The following is a 23019-nucleotide window of genomic DNA, read 5'->3' on the forward strand; positions in this document are numbered from 1 at the left end:
ATATAGAAAAAATAATATTATTATATTAATACAACTCTAACAAATAATTTCGACCAAATTAGTTACCACAAAAACGGTACTCACGGGCTTTTATTTAGATCATGAAAAGAGAAATAATTCTTTCATACATAACTTTTGTGTATCTTGAACCGCTTTCGCAGCGCAAGGAACGGAAGCCCTCAAAGATAAATAATTTCCCTCGTTTTTTACACATTTACCACTGTTTCTTCGCTCCTATTGTTCGCAGCGTGATGCTATATAGCCTATAGCCTTCCTCGATAAATGGACTATCCAACACAAAAACATTTATTCAATTCGAACCAGTAGTTTCGGAGATTAGCGCGTTCACACAAAGAAACTCTTCAGCTTTATAATATTAGTATAGATGAACAGAATGTGAAATAACATAACAGAAATAGCAATAACAGTTGCTTGTAAACATAAAATAAGTGTTATCATATTTTGCAAACGAATAAAAATAAATAAAAAGAAGGATTATAACTTTAATACAAAATCCTTTATCGTGTGATGAGTAACGCAAATCAGAACCTCCTTTCTCTTCATAAATCCACACGTTGAATGTGATACGAAAGCTCGTGTGAATACTGTGGGGTCTCCGACCTTTCTTTCGTGGCAAAATTAATAAATATATAAGATCCTGAATACGTGCATTAGGTATTTTTAAACACGAACACAATTAAAAATTATAGAAATAGGTATAGTATTACTCCTGTAAACACATAAAATGTAAATTAGTTGACTTAATTGAAACTATTAGGAAATAAGAAAATGTACCACCAATTTTTGGCGTTCGGTATTGGATTATTTATTGTCGCACTTTATAGTGTAATCCGTGTAAGTACATATACGATTATTATCCAGGTATTTATACATAGAACATACTTTGAACTAATAAAATGTGTAAAATTAGTTATAAACGTGGTTACATATACATTAAAAGCAATATTACAATAGTTTATTGGACACGATTTATATGTAATTATTTATATATTATAATTAATACAAAACTAGTTTATATTTGCTATTCGTACTATATACGGTTTGCGGAACGCATTACAAATATTTGGAAGTTTAAAAGCGCGTGAAGCTAAAAAGATTATACATACTTGTATGTATGTACATATGTACAAATTACTAAGCCTTAGATACATAATCCATCGTATACGCACCCAATACTTGTTAAAAACTCTTTAATAAATTTGCGCAAACTAGGAAGGTAGATTATGTTTCATTTGTTCAACTAATCTAAAATTATTATTTCGCATTTTGGATGTCAGCTTATGTTTTTATAAATATTCACTATATAATAATTAATATTCGTTGGTTATATGCATGTGTGTAGTTATAAATAGTTAAGACGTTTTATTGACAGCGTTATTTGAGATTTTCAAGGTATTTATACACTTCTAGCTTTTTTTGTTTTATCATGGAACGCATCGATATAGTAAATGGATCAAAATTCAAAAACCGCTTCTTTCTCCGGAAAACGCCTTCTCTTCTTATTAAAGTACAGCTGAAGAGTTCCTGAAATCAGAAAATTTAGAAGATATAATTTAAGTGATAAATATTTGTGCATATAAAGAGTCCATAAGGATAAAGGCTAAGGGTACAACCGAACATATTTTGCTTACAACATGTTGCAACTTACAAGAATAAAAGCCAGCGAAATACTTTATAGTGTAAAACTTCAACCTGAGAATCGAAATCCAAGCGATTTTATATATGCATATACTATACTATATGTAACTCATACACTGACAGACACATAAGGTTTGTTAGAAAAACAAAAACCTTTATATAGCAGTTGGGGTAGTATCGACCAGATTTTTTTTTTCCCAGTACCACAACATGTCGCATACTAAAAAACCTATCATATAGAGTAAAGTCAGCCGGATGTTCGAAAATCCTGATATTAGTTATATGGGGGGTAAGTCATGTTTTTGCTCAAATTTATCTATTTTAGGCACAAAGATACACTGTTATAAGTAAAACAAGCTCTGTAATTTTGATTGAGATAACACAAATATTGGCCGATACATTAAGTCACCTGGAAGTTCGAAAATCCTTATATTAGGTATATGGGGGCTCAGGGAAAATTGACCTGATTCAAGCCATTTTTAACATACAGACATACAATTACCAGAGAAATACTATCCTTGAAATTCAATTATATATCTAATATATTGACCAATACTTTCTATCAACTATAGGTACTGGGATCCAAATATTCGGTACCTAGGGGCTTGAACAGGTTTTGTTGGATTTAAACAACGGCCATCGTCCAATTTTTACCCCGGCCCTTTTAAGGCCTTGTCATACCATCCCGGCGGCAAGTTTTTGTGTCTCTGGCGCATTTAGGTATTGATTTATTGCGCTTTTAGTAGTTTTGAACAGTACCGTTATACGGGGAGTGAACGGGGTTTTCATCCGATTTCATCCATTTTCACATTATCGGTAGGAGTTCTTGTAATATACGTGCAAGGCGAATTTGGTAGTTGTAGCTTACGTGGTTTAGGACATACATATGTACATTAAACTTGTTAGATGGCGGGGCCACGACCATTTTTTCAAAAGTTTTTACCGACAGATGCCTCTTGCTAGTGCGATCCATTGTACCAAATTACAGTTTCATGTCTTAACATGGCACTCCATGTGTTTTCGGTTACTGGCGATTTGTGGGCGTGGCAGTGGTCTGATTACGCCCACCTACGAACTCAATTTTTTTTATACAGACAGACAGTCAACCGGATTTCAACTTTGCTTGTCACTCCAATTATTTATATACTATACATATACTTATATATAACCCTATAACTAACTCGCTTAGTTTTATTTGATACGTATAATCGTTAGGTGAACAAAATTATAATACAACAACAACTGGTTGCAAGAATATAAAAAAATTGAAAAGGGTTGTTGCTTTATTTAGTAGAAAAGGATTCCTTAATATTTTTTGATTGTAGTTTTTTTAGTTTTGATAAAAATTAACCAAAACTATTGAAAACTGATGTGGTCTAACCTCATGAAGCACAATGTATTCTGATTAACGTTATTCTAACAAACCTTATGCCGAATAAGTTGGCCAGTATAAGACATAAAATTGTAATGCATAAAATGTGTGTAATCAACCTAGACCTTGACCGCTCCCAATATACTCCATATATGGTGATTTCCGACTTCCCAGCTGTTTTTTAACCGTTTTGTCAAAATGTGTGATATTTTATTTAAATTAAGTGAACCAGGTTTATTAAAAATTATGTGGTTGAGAGCTTTAAATGAATAGAGTGGGTTTAGACCCTGGTCTAAACCTCTTATCTCTAATGTTAATAAATTCCAGTACTTGCATTAATTGAGCCTCTTCCATTGAGCGATTTCTTCGATTTTTACTAACACCTTAATGTATTTCCTTGGCTTTTTAAGTTCTTGGATTTTTCAACTAAACACCCGAACTCAATCTTGTTTTCTTGTTTTTTTATCATTTTTACTTTTAAAATGCTTTGTGATTAAAAATAATTCTTTAAATAAAACAGTTTCAAGCATTCTACTTTTCTTTACTCCTCTTTTTATGTGTACTAATTATTTCAATTTATTAGCACATCGATCAGAAAGGGGTTTTAGAGTCAACTCCAATGGTGTCAAGCAAAATATTTTGTCAACACTGGTTATTTACTTATTCTTAGTCACAAATATGTATGTACGTCTGTTCAATTGATTTTCATGATATTGGTTCTTATATACATAAATTAATAATCAAATTAAATACAGCAAAATTATATAACGTACATTTACAATAGAATTTTTTTTAAATAAGCAATACTATATTATGATTTTATTGAATTAACTTTTAATTTGTTGTTACCTCATTAATAGGAAACTCTAAAAAGTTAAGTATTCCTCTCAAAGTGCCTTCTAAATTTCCAACCAAATCCTCATAGAATACAACCTTGATGTTGCCTGAGAAATCTCGTGCCCAGCTTAAATTAGTCGCTTCCCACATTTTCAAATTCTTAAGTACGAACTTCTGCCAATCTGAAAAACAAATATTTTTTTAAATAAAATATTCTATGTAACTACCCGTGCTGATAAATACATATAGAGAGATGTAGAAAAATATGTTTCTATAATAAAGGTCAGAAAACTGCCAAACGTCCATTATTGTCATCTGATCATAAATGTGTCACGAGTGACACAAATCGTTTAAAGTATTATTTTGAATATCAAGAGAATTATAGAGCTTTGCTTACATCATCTTGAACTACTAATATAAGGATTAAGACAAGTTGACCTTACTTTAAATTATATTACAAAGTTCCTTCAAGCCCATTTAAAATGCACTGATGTTTTAAACACCCTTTTGATAAAGTTTTCGAATCGACTTTTAGTTGATGTATAATGGTATTGGTCAGAAACTAAAGACTACAAGTTTTCAAACTTTCTATCAGTATGTTTTTGTTTGTTGCTACAGTGTAGTGTATAATAGTGTTGTTCACCTTAATTAATCGAGATAGATATAAGTTGGTTTATATATAGAAACGACCTTATACCTAAGTCGATTAGTTTTAGGTAATACAAACACCGTTAGGTGGACAATACTATTATACTCTGTAGCAACATGTTGCAATAGTAAAAAATAGATTCGAAACAGTTAATGCACATTTACGATAATAATAATTTTCTGCATCATCCATGAATCCAATTTGCACTCTTATTATTTTGTTAACACCACTGTATATAAATAATAAATATAATATGTTACCATATTTTTTTTTCAAACTAATAAGTATAGTTTATATAAATATTCATTATTGTCAAATGAAATAAAATATTATAGTAATAAATAACTAGCGATTCCTTAAATAATGTGAAATCTCCATATTTTTCTTACATTTTCCTTTAGTTCTTTTATAACGATCGGGAGACGCAAATCCAATATGACCGCCACTTTGTCTATTAAATTCTGCCAATATCGCTTTCTCTGGGTCACGCACCAGTAAAATGGCCTTAGTAAATGGGTCCCATGCTTTAGGGCCGAATTCGTGTGTTTTCACTAACAATACAGAGCTATTACGTACATTTTCTGCCGGAAATCCAGTCTTTAACAACCCATAATCTTTGTAGACACTCCCCGTTAAAATCCCTTTAATTAAAAACGATATGTTCAGAAGACACGTATAAAACTAGTTATATCAAAAAACCGCTGTAGCAATTTATTCGTAAAATTTGTTGGATATTATAATAGTTTATTATTTACCTGTTGCTTGCTGCAATAAATACCTAAGCCAGGTGTTACCACTTCCTGGAAATGATGCTAGGGCAGTCAGACCCGGTATTCGATATGCAGCGTTATCTTTAGTATCTTCAGTAGTTGCAACTAAAAAATAAAACACAATTATTGATGATTTATGTAAGCATATTTTGCCTTTGAGCTTCATTTTTTAGTTGACGAGTGAAGACTCACTCAACGGAGGAGCATCTTGCAAGCAAGTTAAGCAGACATGAAAGGAACTGTGTGTGTTGGATGCACTAAAATAGTAATACAGAAACCTAAAGAAACTCTCTAAGTAATCAATTAAGAGTAACTTTCTTTCGTTCACAAAGATCTTTTCGTACTTCATGTATTGTGTATTTAAAGTAAGTTTTATTGTTGCAACAGTGGAATGTGTTGTCTTCTTCTGTACAAAAATTGCTCATTGGTACAAAATTTTTTTCTAACATTTTTGTTCTTTATATTTTGTATCTATATTTTCGAAATAATGGTAAAAGTATTTCCGCGTATGAACGATGCCTCCTATCTGTAATTTTTACACACTTTACTTACCTTTATTAGTGCTTAGAGCGGAAACGGTTGTAATCATGTTATTAGGTACGTTTGTCTTGAGATACTTAAGGCCGTTACACCAGCGGATATTGGCCTTGGATGTGAAACCACGGAAACGACTGTTGTGAAAATTTGCGAACTGAAATTGCACATTTATTAAAAAGTGTTTGCCAAAATTGGATGCTTTCTGTATAATGTTAAACTAAAATTTATAGAGATGCTATAAGTAAAGGAATATAAAATTTGAAAACATGTACATATAGATATGTATACCATACACACAGTTGTCCACAAAGTAATAGGATGACCAATATGAAAGATATGTATATTTGGCTGCACAACTTCACATAACGGGGCATTCACATTAATATAGGAAACAATTTTTATTGTGATGGTCGTTCAGCATTGCTAGTTCTCGGATACCCTTGTTATTGCTTTCCACAAAAAATAGGAGTGTTCGACATTTCTAAAATATCTCTAAGCCTAAAAAATAATAAATAAAAAAAATTGCGTAGAGTTCCATAATACACCAGCAATTTGAATTTTGTCATCCAAGGCCATCAACAATGAACTAAATGTGTTAGTTAATACTGAAACACCTCGTAGGCAAGTGTTACAGAACAAATAAGCGATGATAACTCTTCTTCGTTGTTTCTTTTTTTCGCAACGTGGCGCCAATTGAAAATTCTTAGCAAAGCCAGGTCCTTCTCCACCTAGTCTTTCCAACGGAGTGGTGGTCTTCCTCTTCCTCTGCTTCCCCCGGCGGGTACTGCGTCGAATATTTTCAGAGCTGGTGTGTTTTGATGACCTAGACAGCCGCCGACTAGCCGCTATCCTTTAATTCCCTGAACTATGTCAATGACGTCGTATATTGGCTTTGCTTCCTTATCAAGTCTGGAGAAAGCAGAACAAACGGCGCGGGTGTTGAGGCCAATGATATCAATATCATCCGCATACGCTAGCAGCTGTACACTCTTATAAAAGATTGTACCTGCTCGATTAAGTTCTGCAGCTCGTATTATTTTTTCCAGTAGCAGATTGCAGAAGTCGCACGATAGGGAGTCGGCTCGGAAATGTCCTTCATGATCCTGACAGAGCTTTTGTTATTTCTAAACGTGGGTTTACACAGTCGTATTAGTTTTGCGGGGATACCAAATTCAGACATCGCAGCATAAAGGCAGTTCCTCTTCGTGCTGTCAAAAGCAACTTTGAAATCGACGAAGAGGTGGTGTGTGTCGATTCTCTTCTCAGGGGTCTTTTCCAAAATTTGTCACATGGTGAATATTTGTTGTTGATTTGCCAGGTTTAAAGCCAATCAGTTTTTTAACAGTGTTCTTTAATCTTTCACATAATACGCTCGATAGAACCTTATATGCGATGTTTAGGAGACTTACCCCACGATAGTTGGGAAGAGCACACTTCAATTCTAATTGTTGGGCATGCTTTCGTCGACAAACCATCGGTCCCCGCCGCTTTGTTAATTGCTATTCGAACTTCTTCATGGTCAGGCAATGTAACGTCTGGTCCATCGTCATCGGGTTCGCCTTCTCCTGTCGTTATGCTTTCACTGCCATTCAGGGGGCTGGAGAAGTGTTCTAGGTCACCTTTGGGGGTTCTACAAGAATATTCTCCGGTCTTGAAATCTTCTGTTAGTCCCTGTATCTTTTCGTAGAATTTTGGAGCATTACTTTTTATGTCTGCAAATGCGTCTCGTTTCCCTCTTCAACTCACGGTATCTATCCCATCCCGCACGTGTTGTGGTTCATCGTAATGTTGCGAGGTAAGCATTCTGTTTTCTCTCCGCTGCGACACGGAACTTCTCATCGTAGCAGCTGTTCTTTTTTATTTTCCGAAAACCAATGGTTTCGGTTGCAGCTGTACGTAAGGAGTTTGTCGTATCACAACATCATCGCTCTGGTTGGTTGATGAATTTTTCTTTGCTGGAATCTAGTACTACAGATGACCTTATTTCGGGCCCATGCGATGTCGATCAGCCCAACCGATTTGGAGATGTTTCCTCGTGGAGGATTAATTTACCGACTGTTGTGCCAAATATACCATCCTAGCCTACCCTGAGGTTAAAGTCGCCAAGCACGATTTTGACTTCGTGGCGGGGAAAGCTCTCATAGGTGCGCTCACAGAAGCCCTCTTTGGTCACATCTTTCTTCTCTTCCGTCGGAGCGTGGACAAAAATCAGCAATATATTGAAGAACTGCGCTTTGATTCGGTTTGTGGCTAGACATTCATCCACCGAGGTGAACGACAGTACTCGATAACGGATTCTCTCTCCCACCACGAATCCCACACCGCTTCTTTATATGACCACTGCAGTAAATTCCACAGCTACCTACTTACCTCAGTCCTTGTCCCGTACATCGCATTTCTTGGACGGCGGTGATGTCGATCTTCACTTTAATGAGAACATCAAACAGCTGAGCAACGGCACCTTCCCAATTAAGGGACCGGATATTCCAAGTGCATGTCCTTAAATCGTTATGCTTAGTGCGTTTGGCATGGTCATCATAAAAGGGGGGTCTCCCATCCGAGACTGTTTTATGCTTTTTCCATTGGTATGTTTTTTACGTGACGGGTCACAGCGCACAACTCTGTGGAGAGGATGTTTCGCCTTCTCATTTTAGTTCGCCTTCAAAGGGATGTTTTCTGGTTACCCAGAGGATACTTGGTCAAAGACCGGAAGTCGTGACCCATATGTAAAAGAATCGTTTCTGGCCACTCCTAAATGAACGGCAATCAGAGAATTTTCCTCGCTTGCGTGAACTTCAACACATGACTCCATCAGCGAAAATTACCGCTACTAAAAAAAGAGCACGTGGAACCCCGAATGCAATTTGGAAAAAGCTATGCCTCCTGGCTGGTGGCTAAAAGTCGAAATTTATTGTGGTAAAATGAAATCAAAATTGTTTGGTAGTAATGTTCTGAAAATTTTGACTGGAGTCTCCCTGATACGGAATATACATATTTCTTGATTTAAACAAAAAACGTCAAGCATGGTGTCGTTTAAATCACGCCAGGGGTAGCTTTTCACATAGTTAGCTATATGTCAAAATATTAGATGAGGTAATGCTTCCACATGTCTGAGGGAATATAACATTAATGTGTGTATATCAACGGAATAATAATCCTAAATACATATATTATCAGGTTCGCGATGAAGGGGTTGTAGAGTAAATAAAGAGATTTTTTTGCCGAAAAAAGCCGATATGAAAAAGTGTTTTGGGAGAAAACAAAGCAATTTGAGAAAATTATGGCATGTTGTGAATAAGGTTTGGGCAGGATTAATATTTAAACGATGCCACAATTTCATAGAATCTATTTGCGGAGCTATTCAATCAAACATGATTTAGTTTACTAATACTGTAAAAAAACTTTTAATTAAAAAAATTAAATTTTATGTATTAAAAAATATCCTATTTTTAGGAACTAGTTTTTCAGTTCATTTAACAAAAACTGTAATATAAAATTTTCTTTACGTTTCATTGAAATAACTGGACTTTGAAAATACATATTATATTTAGTGAATATGTTGTTTTTTTTTATTAAAAAATATAAAATTCGTTTCGTCAATGTGTCACTCCTATTTTTTTGTGGACAACTGTAAATAAAACCAAATAAAAAATATATGATTCCCACAAATCAGATCTCGTTTTAGGCAAATATATTTAAAAAAGTAATTAGTCCTTTAAGTTTACAGTAATGTTAGAGATTGATGATTGAAATGCATACTTTGAATAAGAAAAACATAAAAAACGCATACACATACAGGGTTTGTCCGGAAAGTAATAGGACTGATTTTCTTCCGCCTCGACTGTACTTCGGAGCGTGCGCGCATCGACTGGATTCGGTAGAGGGCGCTCCTAGCTAACAAACGAGCGACTGGCCAGTTATCTCCGAGCACCTGGAAGTCAATACACACATTTTCATGCGACGTGTTTCTGTGACTGGTCCAAGCCGAGAATGCAGCAGAGGTTAGGTTAGGTTAGGTTAGATGGCAGATCAAAGATCACACATAGACTAATAATGTAGTCCTTTGTGATGCCATTGAAAAAGAACTCCCGTGTTCGGACTTACAGATTGCCGAAGCGCTTTGTAGACAATACATAGTTACATAAACGCTTAACTTCAACACCCGCCAGTTCGGTGGGATGTCCGAAGGTATGCGCCCCCAAGAGTCTAAGTCTTGACCTCCCAAAACGCGGGACAGTCAAGCAAGAAGTGCTGGCTTGTTTCTACCGCATCTTCTTCCAAACAGCTTCTACAGTCGGCATCCGATAAAATACACATTTTTACCGCATGTATGCCAATGGGACAGTGGCATTTTAAGAGTGCCACCACTAATGATAGGTTAGCCTTACTGAGGGCTAAGAGATCACTAGATCTCCTGCGATCTATCCTAGGCCAAAAGGCTTTGCAACCGTACAAGTACCGATGCTGGCCCAGCGTTGGACAAGCATCCGTGTGGCCCAGCTATATAATAGTAGATGAAAAGAGGATACAGGAGCACCGATCCGTTCCCATTCTTCCGATAATGATTCTAGGGTGCTCTTCCTAGCTAACTCATCAGCTTTGCAAGTACCCGCAATTCCACTGTGGCCCGGCACCCATACCAGTATAATCAAATCTGCTGCTACCTTGATGGCTGCGACATATAGGCAGAGAAGGAGCCGATACAGCAGTAAAAGGCAATATATGCCTTTTTTGCCCTCTCCGCGATATTCGGCTTTCATGAAAGCTTCTTATGCAGGATGAACCCTAAATATTTCACTGTATCCGCAGGTTGCAGGCGAATACCTCCTCATTTGCGGCAGCGGTGCCACCGGTATCTTATATTTTCTGCTGAACAAAACCATTTCTGTTTTGTTTGGGTTAATGGCGAGTCCACTTCCGACCGCCCTTTTTGTTACAACGCTGAAATATCTCTGCGTCGGCTCGTACACGGTGTTAAGGAACTTTCCTTTGACCATAAGTGCTACATCGTCTGCATAGACGATCGCCTGACAGTCGCGATCCTTTAGTTTTTTGAGCAATTCGTCAACGACTAAGATCCATAAAAGAGGAGAGAGAACCCCACCTTGTGGTGTTCCCTACTCACGCTTGGCCTCGCACGCGCGCTGCCCCATTCTGTTTCGATCACTCTGTCGCACAGAAGATGGAGAAGGAGGTGTTTGAGGTTCGATTCAACCCCAAGACCGTCAAGAACAGTTACTACTGCCTCAGGCAGGACATTATTAAAAGCTCCCTCGATATTTGGGAAGGTCCCAAGAGCGAAGTCCTTAGCATCAATGGCTTCCTCGAGCCATGACACAATAGTATGCAAGGCAGTATCCACTGACCTGCCTTTACGATAAGCATGTTGTGCTCCTGACATATAGTCTCTCGGAATGCGAACCCTTATATACCAGTCCATCAGTCTCTCCAGAGTCTTTAGCAGAAAAGAGGAGAGGCTTATTGGCCTGAAATCCTTGGCCGTGACATGGGAGCCTGGGAGCTGCCAGCCTTCGGGATGAACGTGACCTTGACTCGTCTCCAGGCCCCCGGGATGTAACCTAATCTTATGCAGTTCGCATAGTTAGGTGCCAACCAGCAGAATGACACCTTAACAGCCTGTTGCAGCTGCGCTGGCATGATGCCGTCTGGTCCCGGGGACTTGAACGGTTTGAACGAATTAATCGCCCACCTGAAATGTCGCTCATCCAGAATGCCGAGAAAGGCCGCACAATCGTCACGCAACACCCCGAGAGATCCCCTCACAGAGGACGTGTTGCTCGAGAAGTGAGCGTCGAGAAGCATCTGAAATGTTTCTTCACTGCTGAGGACCCACTTCCCATTGGCGTCCTTGACATACCCCAGGGAAACTGGGATTTTTCCTCAGCAGTAAGGGAGGTGGCTCCACCACTTCATCGTGTGGCATGTACGCGGGGATAAGCCAGAAATCTGAGCAGAAGTAAGTGATTAAATTCTATGTGAAACTCAGTAAATCTGCCACAGAGACGTTTGATATAATCAAGCAGGCTTAACCAGATGTTGCTTTAGCAAGAGGTGGTGTGTTTCGGTGGCACCAGGCCTTTTTGGAAGGCCGGCAAGAGGTCGACAAACGCCGACAATGCGACTTGTGTGCGCAAAGTTTTGACACCAGACCGTCGATTAAGTATTCGTTTTATTGCCCAGACGTTAAATTTATCAATTTATCTGTGGTTCATGAAATTGTGACGGTCCTAAAAATGTTCAGTGACGACCAGAAATTGCGACGAGTGGAAGTGTGTCAAGAAAATTTTAACATATAAAATTTGAACAAGCGAGCTCCAATTTTTGAATAACGTAACCACAGATGATGAGTGGGTCTTTGGGTATGATCCCAAGACAAAGAGGCATTTTGAGACAACAGAGGGGATCCAAACAGCATGTACCTCGACTCTCAAGGGTATTCCGGAGAATGCCTTCTTTGACGCAGAAGGAGCCTATTTTGAAAGTTTTTAACGAATTGTATCGATTGGTTCAATAAATATTTTTAAATTGAGTTAGTTCTATTATTTTCCGAACAAACCCTGTATGCAAAACGACCGAAACTATATTTAAAAGAATTGGGAAAAGAGTACGCACAAATGTATGGAGTTTTGGGTTTCCATAATTCGTTTGAATATTATTTAGAAATTATTTTTTGACATTTTTTAAAAGAACTATAACTTTGATGTTAGAAATAAATTTATTAACGAATAATATGATACTTAAATCTAAAATGTAGTATAATAAGTATCTTAATTTAATTCAAACACCTACCTCCGAAAATCTTTCGATGCGTTCATTTTTCTGATTTGAGCGAGGCGAACTATTTATTGAAAATAATAAAACGCTGCATATATAAATAATGATTATTACTGAAACTCCGAATAGCCGCCAGCTTTGTAATATCATTTCGTATTTCTTTCATTCCTAATAAATTTTTTTTCCTAAAAATGTATAAACTGAACATTTTGTAATGGAAGGATACTATACTTATGTATAATTATTGGAAAATAATACACTGCAAAAAACTCTTTAAATCTTTAAGCCCATTTTCCAAACAATCGAAATATTAACAACGCATATGAAATAGTTATAAGGTGGGAAAGGATCGCAATTTATAGCAGTGGTGGGCATTTCTTAGCACAATTATGTAAGCTGACTTTACTCGAGCATTTACTATAACTGATTCACATAGAACTTTTGCCTCGCTTTGCGTCTTTGAAAGAAAAATTAGATACTTGCTTTTGTATGAGCGCATTCACATTAAAGCGAAACGCAGAGAAACCCACTTTACTATTGAGGTTTTCGAAAAAGGCCCAAAAATAATAATACCGCTCGACGTTCGGAGGGCTCGGAATGCACACCTCAAACTTTAAATGCGTTTTTCTCAAAACACACTTTTTTAAACTGGCGAACATGATTCCGGTCGAACTATTCAACCGATTTGCTTAATTTTTTTTTTAATGTTCACAAAACACCTGGCTATCGCCCATATAATTTAAATATTTGTTGACAATGTTATGACAAAATTTATGTAAAAAAGTAGTGCACTTTGATGGACATATTACATCTTAAGTTCTTAAAGCTCTTTAGCATACCATTTACAATTAGTGAATAGTTATTTGACTTATGATTTCCAAGAAAGTTTTTAGTAACGTCAACAAATGAAGTCCACGCAGCTCGTTCCAAATCATTCATCAAACTTAAGAAATCAGTATCTTTAACAGTGGCGGATCCCCCTAAACTCAGACAAAAATATATGTTTGTTGATATGGGTTTGGAATGAGGTTATTGATCAAAAAAATCACATCAAATTATTAGCAATTATAATAAGTTACAAGATTTTTGTTGTTGTTCATATAATTCGAACTTTCTCTACATTTGTACAAGCAGTATCGCTGAAGCTCAGTGATTAATTTAGGATTACACGGAATCTCACATTCCATGTTATATTTTCCTTGGTTTTTGAAAGAATTTTTCTAGTATTTCATCAACTGACAGATCAATATCCCTATGAATATTCATTGATGCTAGACCATTAAGCTTATCTTGATCTGTCGTATTTCGTAAATATTTTTTAATTCTTTTTAAACTCGAAAAACTTCTTTCCGGTGATGCTATTAAAACGGGCAATAACGCCAATATACGTAAAATCTTGAAAACATTCCCAAAAGACGTTTTGTTTACTGCTTCTAAAGCTTCGAGAGCATTCCGAAAATGCTTGCCTGAAGATCGCTGTGTCCACATTTTCACCTCCGCAAGAAAGTTTTGTTCTGAACAGTTGATCACCCTTTCATAAAAAGAAAATATTTCTCGAGCTTTTTTAGCGTCAAATTCGTACTTTGGGAAAAATACACAAAAATTTTCTAACACTGATCTGTGGTCAAGAAAGCGGCAAATGAGCAATGTAAGTATCAAGAAAGGGAATATAAAAAGCAATGCGATAGTATGCCTCAGCGTCGTTCGTTTTCAAATTGAATTGAGCCCCATCATACCCTTGGCCATACCAAAAAGAGTCAATGCCAACTTTCAAAAGATATTTCATTATCGTTTTCGCTAACCCTTCTCCGGTCATTTCTGTATTGGGGACAAATGCGAAGAAATCCTCTCGAAGGTTTGATGATTGGTCAAAGTACCACACACAAATGGCAAACTGATCAATCCCGGCGATGTCTGTTGTACCATCAACTAATATTGGAAATCCGCGAGATTCATTTACGCTGTCGACAATGCGTTTAGTAGTCAAGTTGTGAAAAATATCTATTATTTCATTTTGGAATGTTTTACTTATATACATTGCGTTTTGAGGGGAAAGCTTCAGATGTTGCATCAAATCATTATTTACTTCAGCACGGTATCGTAGAATCTCTCGAAAATTTCCTTCGACTTTGTTCTTCATCTTGTAAAATGTCTGATTCCATTATAACTCGACCGTCGTCTCTGTGCTCACGAAGTGCGATTCCTTGCTTGCCACACAAAATAATAGCTTTGACAATAAGTGTTAATTTCAGAACTGCATCGTGTTTTGATTTTTCTTTTTGTGTATCGAGTTGAATATCCATTGGTTTTGCTTTCCGCGTGCGATGTCACGCAAATTTTCAATATCAAGCAAGCGTTTTTTATGATAATCAAGTTGCGCGTGATGTTCGAAATTATCAAGTGCTTTACTCCAATTTTGGTAAGGTTTTTGACCAATTTTCCCAGAGCAGTTTTTATTTTCCCGCCATGTTCAATGCCGTAAGCAACGCAATACGTACAAAAAGCACCATCATTTTACGTAGTACATGGTCAACTTTACAAGCTCCTCATTATCACGTGCATAATTATTTGTCAAGTTGCATAATTAACTCATTCTTTTCAACAGTATAATATGAGGGAACTGCTATATTAAAAATACGTTGAGTAATAATACTTTTCGTAAACTAACATAAGTTATTTATGATCGGAAAAGGAAAAAATCCAAAGCGTTCAAGAGACTGCAGCTACCGTTAGATTTTGGCAACACCAAAAATGCTTGAATGACATTTTAATAAATTGGTTTGAAAAAGCCTTTAACAAGCAAGTGAAGCGATATCCAAAAGAAAATAATTTGCCTGTCAAGACACTTCTACTGCTAGACAATGCGACCTTCCATTCACCTTCATTAGCAGATCTTGATAAAGACATACATATACATATGTATATGGGTCATGCTACGAGTATATATTATCACCAAACACGGCTCTAATTCAGCCTATGGACCAGAATGATATTCGAATTTTAAAAATGAATTATCATAAAAGTTTTTAATCTCATCTTTTGTTGAGCACAGAAAATAGCTTAACGGAATCAAAATTCTAGAGAGACGTGACTTTTCTTGGGATATCGTAGACGGAGGTGTTCTTAACTCAAAAGGCAATGTTTTGTTATGTTACGACCCAATAACTCAACGGAAATAACAGACATACTTACATACATATGTAACTATTAGTAAAAATATCACCGGAAATTTATTTTGATGATGAAATTGATGAGTGGCTAAACGACGACAGCGATAGTCATATTGAAAAAGTCGACATCGCCAGCAGTAGCCAAGATGAAAGTTAACAAGAAACCTAAGATCCAAAAACTCAGCATTTTACTTTATTTATGAAAACTAACATTTTTTTAAATTTATTTACCCCTAACGAGCATACACTACTATATTAATGAACACCTTGCTTATTAGGAAATTCAAAAATGCGTCATAGAAAAGGCAGTGGAAGTAAATGTAACGGGATTTTTTTCGTTTTCATAATTTGAAATGTCTATTCTTCCCAAATAATCACTCTTGTTGACTTGGCAAGTCGGAATATGTTATGAAAGAGCTTTAAATATATGTAAGAAGCTGTTGCACTACTATTTTCATGAACAAAATCGTACATAAATACGAGTATCAATATATGTGACCTGGTCTACGAAAAGGGAGCTAACGTGCGAAAACTAGAAAAAAAATTGATTTTTTTACACCTAAGCCCCCTTTCCGTAGACCAGGTCACATATTCAAAAAAGCCCATATGAATTTGTTGGGAGCTATTTCTTCACCGGAGTTTTTGTGACTGCTGCTTGTGTATTACGCCCTTGTGCATACATATTCGAAAGTACATGCGTATATGTATGTACATATATCTTGAACATGTACATACATAGTTATGTATGACTATGTATATATGTATGTATGTATGTATATGCAATAACTGTATAAATTTCATACATCACATATACAGCCCAATTCTAAGAAAACCTCACAACTGATTTGTGCGGAAATTTTGTGAGATTTACAGCCCTCTCGTCCCCTCACAAAAATCATCACCCCCGCCATTGTGAGGTTTTTCGTATGCTAAGGTGATTTCAAAACCACACCTTAAAATTACCACACAAATGTGTGATGTTTGAAACATTCGTGAGGTTATTCTTGCTGAACCCTCACAAGAAAAAAACTCAACACATGAGGTGAAAAGCACTTTTGAACCAGCTGTTTTACAAAAACAAGCAAGACAAAATAAAGAAATGGACAACCAAGAAAAGCGAGTAATTTTGTAAATTTTTAAAATTTTCCTTTTAGGATTTCAAAATGTGAAAGAACAACTAAGGAGCAGCTGTAGTGTTACAGCATATTATCTAAATATATGTACATATGTAAACATCTTTTTATTCCTACATGTATTAAATACATATATACACATTTACAAATAAAATCCTGTCAAAATTATTTGTACATAAATATGTATGTATATGTCTTTTTATTTATATTCAGAAGGAAGTATTATATACAAAGACCGTAAGTTACATAATCATTGTAATAGATAAATAATTATATTTATAATAGATAACTAGTTCCTCCATTATATTTCCTTAAAATATTGAAATTAACATAACGCAACCGATTTCACATTGTGAGGTTTAGCTTTCAGACATCACGAATTGTGAGCATTTGAAATCACCTCAGCATACGGAAAACTTCACAAATAACAAAAACTACACAATAGTGAGGGTGGTGACTTTTGTGAGAGCATTAAAATAGGGGTGATATATGTATGTAATATAAAGTACATGGTGTACTGGGATTTTGAATTGCACATTCAAAAAACTAGAATGCTTTATTTTTTAAAACATACATGGCGACACCCTGTGTTTTCAGATTACATAGCGCATGCTCTGTTATCAGCTGTTTAAAATCCTAAAGGTCAGTAATGATAGTGAGTAAGATTACGCCCAAGTTTTTACCTTAACTTTTTTCTGTGAAAGTGACTTCATAATATAAGGGTGACGTAATGAATATAAGAATGATAAAGTGCAAGATAGAAAAATTGCAATTTACAGGTCATTTGCCAGTTTTCATGTCGCGGCCTCTCATTCTTAAATTCATTGCGTCACGATGGCACAATCTTGTTTCTATCATTCCTTCTAAAACCTGAACCCTACTACAAACTATATGTATATTAATTATTTTATTATTTATTATTACTTAATTTTTATCTTTAAATAAAAAAAATTTATAATATATTTTAATAATTTACTAAATTAAACAATACAATATAATAAAATAAATTACTTCATGTTTAAAAACGTCCAATTTTTCAATAAAATATTACTCATAAACGGTTTAAAGTCAGGTGGATAGTCAGAAATCACAATCCCGTGAACATGTTTCCAAGCAAATTTATGAATATAACCCACAGACGGACCGATATCTTCATAATAAAGTCTTCTAGCTTAACAAAAATTATGATATTATGGAACCGAGGATAGTTTGCAAAGCGATTTCACACATTTTCGGCATCAAACTGTAATATATCCAAAACATAGGTGCTCTAATTTTGCTAGGATATCTCACATATTGACCGATATATGCGGTAAAACTCAACCGAAATTTTAAAATGTTATCATAAGAGTGTTCGCTCGAATTTCAATAGTATTCTCACATATTGAACGGTGTTTAAAAATTAGCTACGCTTAAGTTCTGTATCAATAAAGAGCTGACAAAGTTTCGTAGTAAATTTACATGCATAAAGCTTTTCCTCCTGTTTTCTCCTAATGGTTGGAACTTTTTAACTTAAGTGTATACACATTAAAGTAATTTTGGAGTATTAGAGTGTCAATATTTTACCATTACTAATAAATTTTAAGTTATTACAAATGAATTTGCTAATTCTCAATCTTGGTAGGACAATGAAAATTTTAAATATGTCTTTTTGGATCTGTAAAATCAGCCCAAAGGTCATTACCGCTCGCTCGAAATCTCATTCTCCCATGAATTCGCTAACATTGGCCCAACTGTATATGCAAATATAAATACGAACTTGTACATACAAAAATAAGCCGGAATGTTTGTATTAGCGAAAAAAAAATTTTCTACACATTTGCACAGCACAGTTTCACAGACAAAGCACACTTTCTTTTTTCCTTAACAAAAGTCAAAACAAGCAACTACAATTGTGTATGAGTATGCATAAGCAGACGATACGACTTACATATCTACTTAAATCTTGTAGATATGTAGTTCAATGAAGTTTTCGCAATGAAAGTCTTATATGAAGAAATCGAAATTCACAAAATATTTTGTAATTTTATACATTTTATATGCTGGTGCACACATATGCTTTTCATTAACAAGTCGTTGCAAAGGAAATGTAAACTCACATATTTTGAAGCACTAACACTGTGTAAGAATATTCAAAATTTCCATTTCATTTTATATTTCATTAGTTTATTATGTTTATATTACACAGCACGTCATCTAGTAGAAATCTCAGTATATACTGTGGTGAAAATACCACATATACCATAAATACCAATGTGTTCATAAAAGCCCATATGAATTTGTAGGGTGTTATTTCTTCACCGTAATTTTTGAGTCTTGCTGCATGGTATCACACCGTTGTGCATACTGATTCGTAAGTACATGCATACATATACATATGTATGTATATCCTAAACGAGTGCATAGTCATGCAGTAACTATGTAAATACTACGTATGTATGTATGTATAAAATCTATATACCACATATTGTTAAAACTTCGTATACTACGATTCTGAATTGAATATTAAAAGAACTATAATATTTAAATTTGTGAAACATACATGGCAACACCCTGTGTTTTCAGATTGCATAGCGCATCCTCCGTTATCAGCTGTTTGATTAGATACTAAAGCCCAAAAATAAATTTGTTTCTTAACTGTTAACTATCATTATTTAGCCAAGTTTCTGCTGGAAAAGCGTTCTTAGCCCTAAAAAGTAGTAGAAGAGAGCACAAGTTGAGAGTGTAAGAGGAACAGGAACAGCTGTTAAAACACATGTGTAAACAAGCGATATTTGACACATTTGCTTTGATTCCGTTTATTTTAAAGGGTATTCCTGTCAAGAGGCATGATTTTTAGACAACTTTGGTAGTGTCGTAAAATGGACAATTAATATTTTTACTATCCATATTTTATTAGTTTTTAAATGTGAAAATAAAAATTCTCTTGATTAATTTTCAAATGTTGATATGACAAAACATCTAAAATCATTATATTAGAAATATATATGAGGTCAAAGATCGTGGACCGATTTCGTTCATATTCAACTCTTAACCAAATTATATTTAAAGAAACTTTCTCTCTTAATTTCTTTAAAATATCACTCAGATTAATCACCATAAACAGTGGTGTATATTGGGGCATGAAAAGGTTTTGACTGATTGCATTAATTTTTGGCATTATTCAGATATTCTCGAGAACATGTTTGCAAACAATTTTATGACGATAACGCACATACTGACCGACATATTCCGCATAAAGTATGCTAGAATAACAAAATAATTCTAAATTGTGAAAGTAATTGAAAATTGTAAATAAAAGGCAAAATATTTAGTTATGCATGAATATTTATTTTGTCGCCGTCGAAGTAATCCCCACTACGCTTATGAGAACGATTTTTCCAGTCCTCGAAACTTTTTTCATAAGCACTTTTTGGAATGACCTTCAGCTCCTTCAGCGAATTTTGTTTTATCTCTTCGATCGGCTGAAAACGGATTATAAGGAGCAATTTCAATTTCCGGAACAAGCAAAAAAATTTCACGTAGTCAATTAGGTAAATACGACGGTTGATCGATGGTATTCATTGTAAAAATTGCAACGCAGTACCAGAGATAAAGAGATCTTCAACTCTCCTTCCACTGGAAATGTGAGAGCCGCTCACCTACCGAACTTTGACAGTTGACTGATTGGGTAGGTTTGACGTTTTGCAACTGGAATGACTTGAACGGCTAGATTGAAATTATACCAAAAATATATGTGAACGGAGGAATTTGTTGCCGTCGGTCAAGATCGCTAATAAAAATTTAAAACAATAAAAATCAAATAAAATGTGAAATTTATATATATTAAGTATTGAAATAACGAAAGCCAGTTGTTTTAATATACCATAAAATCATAAAAAAGGAATAAAGTAGTTTCGCCATACATATATTAAAAGTCCAATATTAAATAATTTGCAATCGTAAAAAATGTTGGGTATTTTAATTTAAAATGCCCAAAAATTTTTAGTTTGTTCGATCTGGCCATAATGGAAAATGTTATAAAAAAACGCTTATTTTGAGGCGCTCTCACACTATCCCTGGCAGTACTTCAACTTAAGCTGCTGCTGCAAACAAACTGATTGACAGATCGCGCTAATATTTAGCATATTAATTAAGGACAGTCCTACCAACTTAGCAACATACGTTTTTTGAAATATTATTTACAATTTCCGAGTGCTTTTTTTTATACACTATATACATACATTGTGATGAAAAGAAGTTGAGCTAATTCGTGAACCAATTGCATACATTTTCGGAATTAAGCTGCTGTATGTTCAATATTATACATTAATTAAATTTTGCAAAAATATCTTATTTATAGACGGATATATTCGATATACATACATATTTATGCAAATTCAACCAGAATTTTGAAATTTGTATATTAGGTATAGATAAAATATCGGTATAAACGATGAAAGTTAAGTTCCAAGAGACAATTCCGACAGAGTTATCTGACGAAATCAGTTTGATCTTTCGTCACAAAAAAATATATGATCTACTTATTGCTTTTGAAAAATTTATCAAAATTATTACATTTAGTTATACAATGTTGTGTGCCTATTATATTCACAAGCTTCTTTTTTTTATAATATAGCTAAATTAATGAAGTGTATTTTTTGTTAACTCTTAAAAGCCGATAACTCAGATTCATTCAACATTTTGATATGTATTATAATTGTCGGTTACAAACAACATTTGTTCTACGATTTTTCTTAAGATTTAAAGAACCACTAGGTGCTCATTTTAAGTACATATTTTTACAAAAATCCGTATTTTATTGAGATTTCATTAAAATTATATATTATTAAACTGATAAAAGATACATACATTACTTTGTATGGAAATCCAGAAAACAATTTTGCTGTGACGCAAGGACGTAGCCAGGTAGGTGCAGGGGTGGGCAGCTGCCCCCCCTACAGATTGAAAAAGTATTATTTTCATTATTATTCATTATTCGATTTTTTTAAAGAGGTTTTAAAATTTTATTCAGTTTTTTATCAACTTAGGTACGATTACGATGTCTTTTGAGCGCCGCGATTTGTGAAAGAACATCAACTGCTCATTGAAGAAAAAATCATCAATAAATTTTCAGAAAATCCTAGACGTCTACTACTTGCATAAAAATTTGTAAGTAAAAAAAAAAAAGATTTAAATTAATAGCTGCCCGAAAAAATAATCAAAAAATTTTAGATTTTCAATATAAGTATATACTTGTAGGGACAATGATACAAGAGGGTTTTTTTTTTTGATTGGTATGGATTTTGTACCTTATGTTATTTAATAAGTAAAGATATAAAAGTAACCCTGGTCGGTTCAACGCCGGGTGCTCATAGTTTTGTTGTTTCGAACTACTTTCTGCACTGACGGCCTTCGGCCGCGCTTCGAAAAATTAACCCTGGTTAATCCAACTCCGGGTGTTTATAGTGTGTCCGACACAATTGTCGGAGCTACTTTCCGCTCTGGCGATATTCACTAAGTATTGTATAATAATATTTTTCTCTATTTTTTAAGTAATATATATGTAATTTATATATAAGAAATAAGAGTTCATTTTGAACCATTGTCCCTTTATATTTTTTTGATTATTTTCTCTCGAAAACTAGCAACATGAACTCATCAGTTGTTGTCATCGTTAAAGCCTCTGCACCATATAGCAGGACGGGAATAATGAGTGACTTATAGAGTTTGGTTTTTGTTCGTCGAGAGAGGACTTTATTTCTCAATTGCCTACTCAGTCCGAAGTAGCACCTGTTGGCAAGAGTTATCCTGAGTTGGATTTCCAGGCTGACATTGTTGGTGGTGTTTACATTGGTTCCAAGATAGACGAAATTATCTACGACTTCAAAGTTGTTGACTGTCAACAGTGACGTGAGAGTCTAGTCGCGAGTGCGACGACTGATTGTTTGATGACAGGAGATATTTCGTCTTGCCCACGTTCACTGCCAGACCCATTTGCTGTGCTTCCTTGTCCAGTCTGGAGAAAGCAGAACTAACGGTGCAGGTGTTGAGGCCAATGAAAGAGGCCTTTAAAATATTGTACCTGCTCGATTAAGTTCTGCAGCTCGAATTATTT

At 35.0% G+C, this 23019-nt stretch overlaps 1 protein-coding gene across 4 annotated transcripts; it reads right to left on the reverse strand.

The window, feature by feature from the left end:
- Positions 1 to 1360: 1360 nt before the first annotated feature.
- LOC105222188 (WSCD family member CG9164) lies at positions 1361 to 19229 on the reverse strand. 4 transcript variants are annotated; one of them, XM_049454709.1, is made up of 7 exons: positions 19022 to 19229; positions 12635 to 12804; positions 5840 to 5978; positions 5273 to 5392; positions 4907 to 5158; positions 3881 to 4050; positions 1361 to 1545 (listed from the first exon to the last, which is right to left on the reverse strand). In XM_049454709.1, exons 2-7 carry the CDS (start codon positions 12767 to 12769, stop codon positions 1396 to 1398), a joined length of 966 nt encoding a protein of 321 aa, XP_049310666.1. In that variant the 5' UTR covers positions 12770 to 12804; positions 19022 to 19229; the 3' UTR covers positions 1361 to 1395. The 4 variants fall into 4 exon arrangements, with proteins under 4 accessions (XP_049310666.1, XP_049310665.1, XP_049310668.1 ...); XM_049454708.1 differs by having other exon boundaries at positions 12635 to 12819; positions 19022 to 19228; XM_049454711.1 differs by lacking the exon at positions 19022 to 19229 and adding an exon at positions 18607 to 18751.
- Between the last annotated feature and the right edge of the window lie 3790 nt (positions 19230 to 23019).

Source organism: Bactrocera dorsalis, chromosome 4 (genome assembly GCF_023373825.1).
Source record: "Bactrocera dorsalis isolate Fly_Bdor chromosome 4, ASM2337382v1, whole genome shotgun sequence".
Lineage (NCBI taxonomy): Eukaryota > Metazoa > Arthropoda > Insecta > Diptera > Tephritidae > Bactrocera > Bactrocera dorsalis.

Coding starts and splice junctions, on each gene's coding strand:
- LOC105222188 (XM_049454709.1), bottom strand. CDS start 12,769: ATGATATTACAAAGCTGGCGGCTATTCGGAGTTTCAGTAATAATCATT. Junction 5,979..12,634: donor GCATCGAAAGATTTTCGGAG/GTAGGTGTTTGA, acceptor GTGCAATTTCAG/TTCGCAAATTTTCACAACAG. Junction 5,159..5,272: donor TTTATTGCAGCAAGCAACAG/GTAAATAATAAA, acceptor TTTTAATTAAAG/GGATTTTAACGGGGAGTGTC.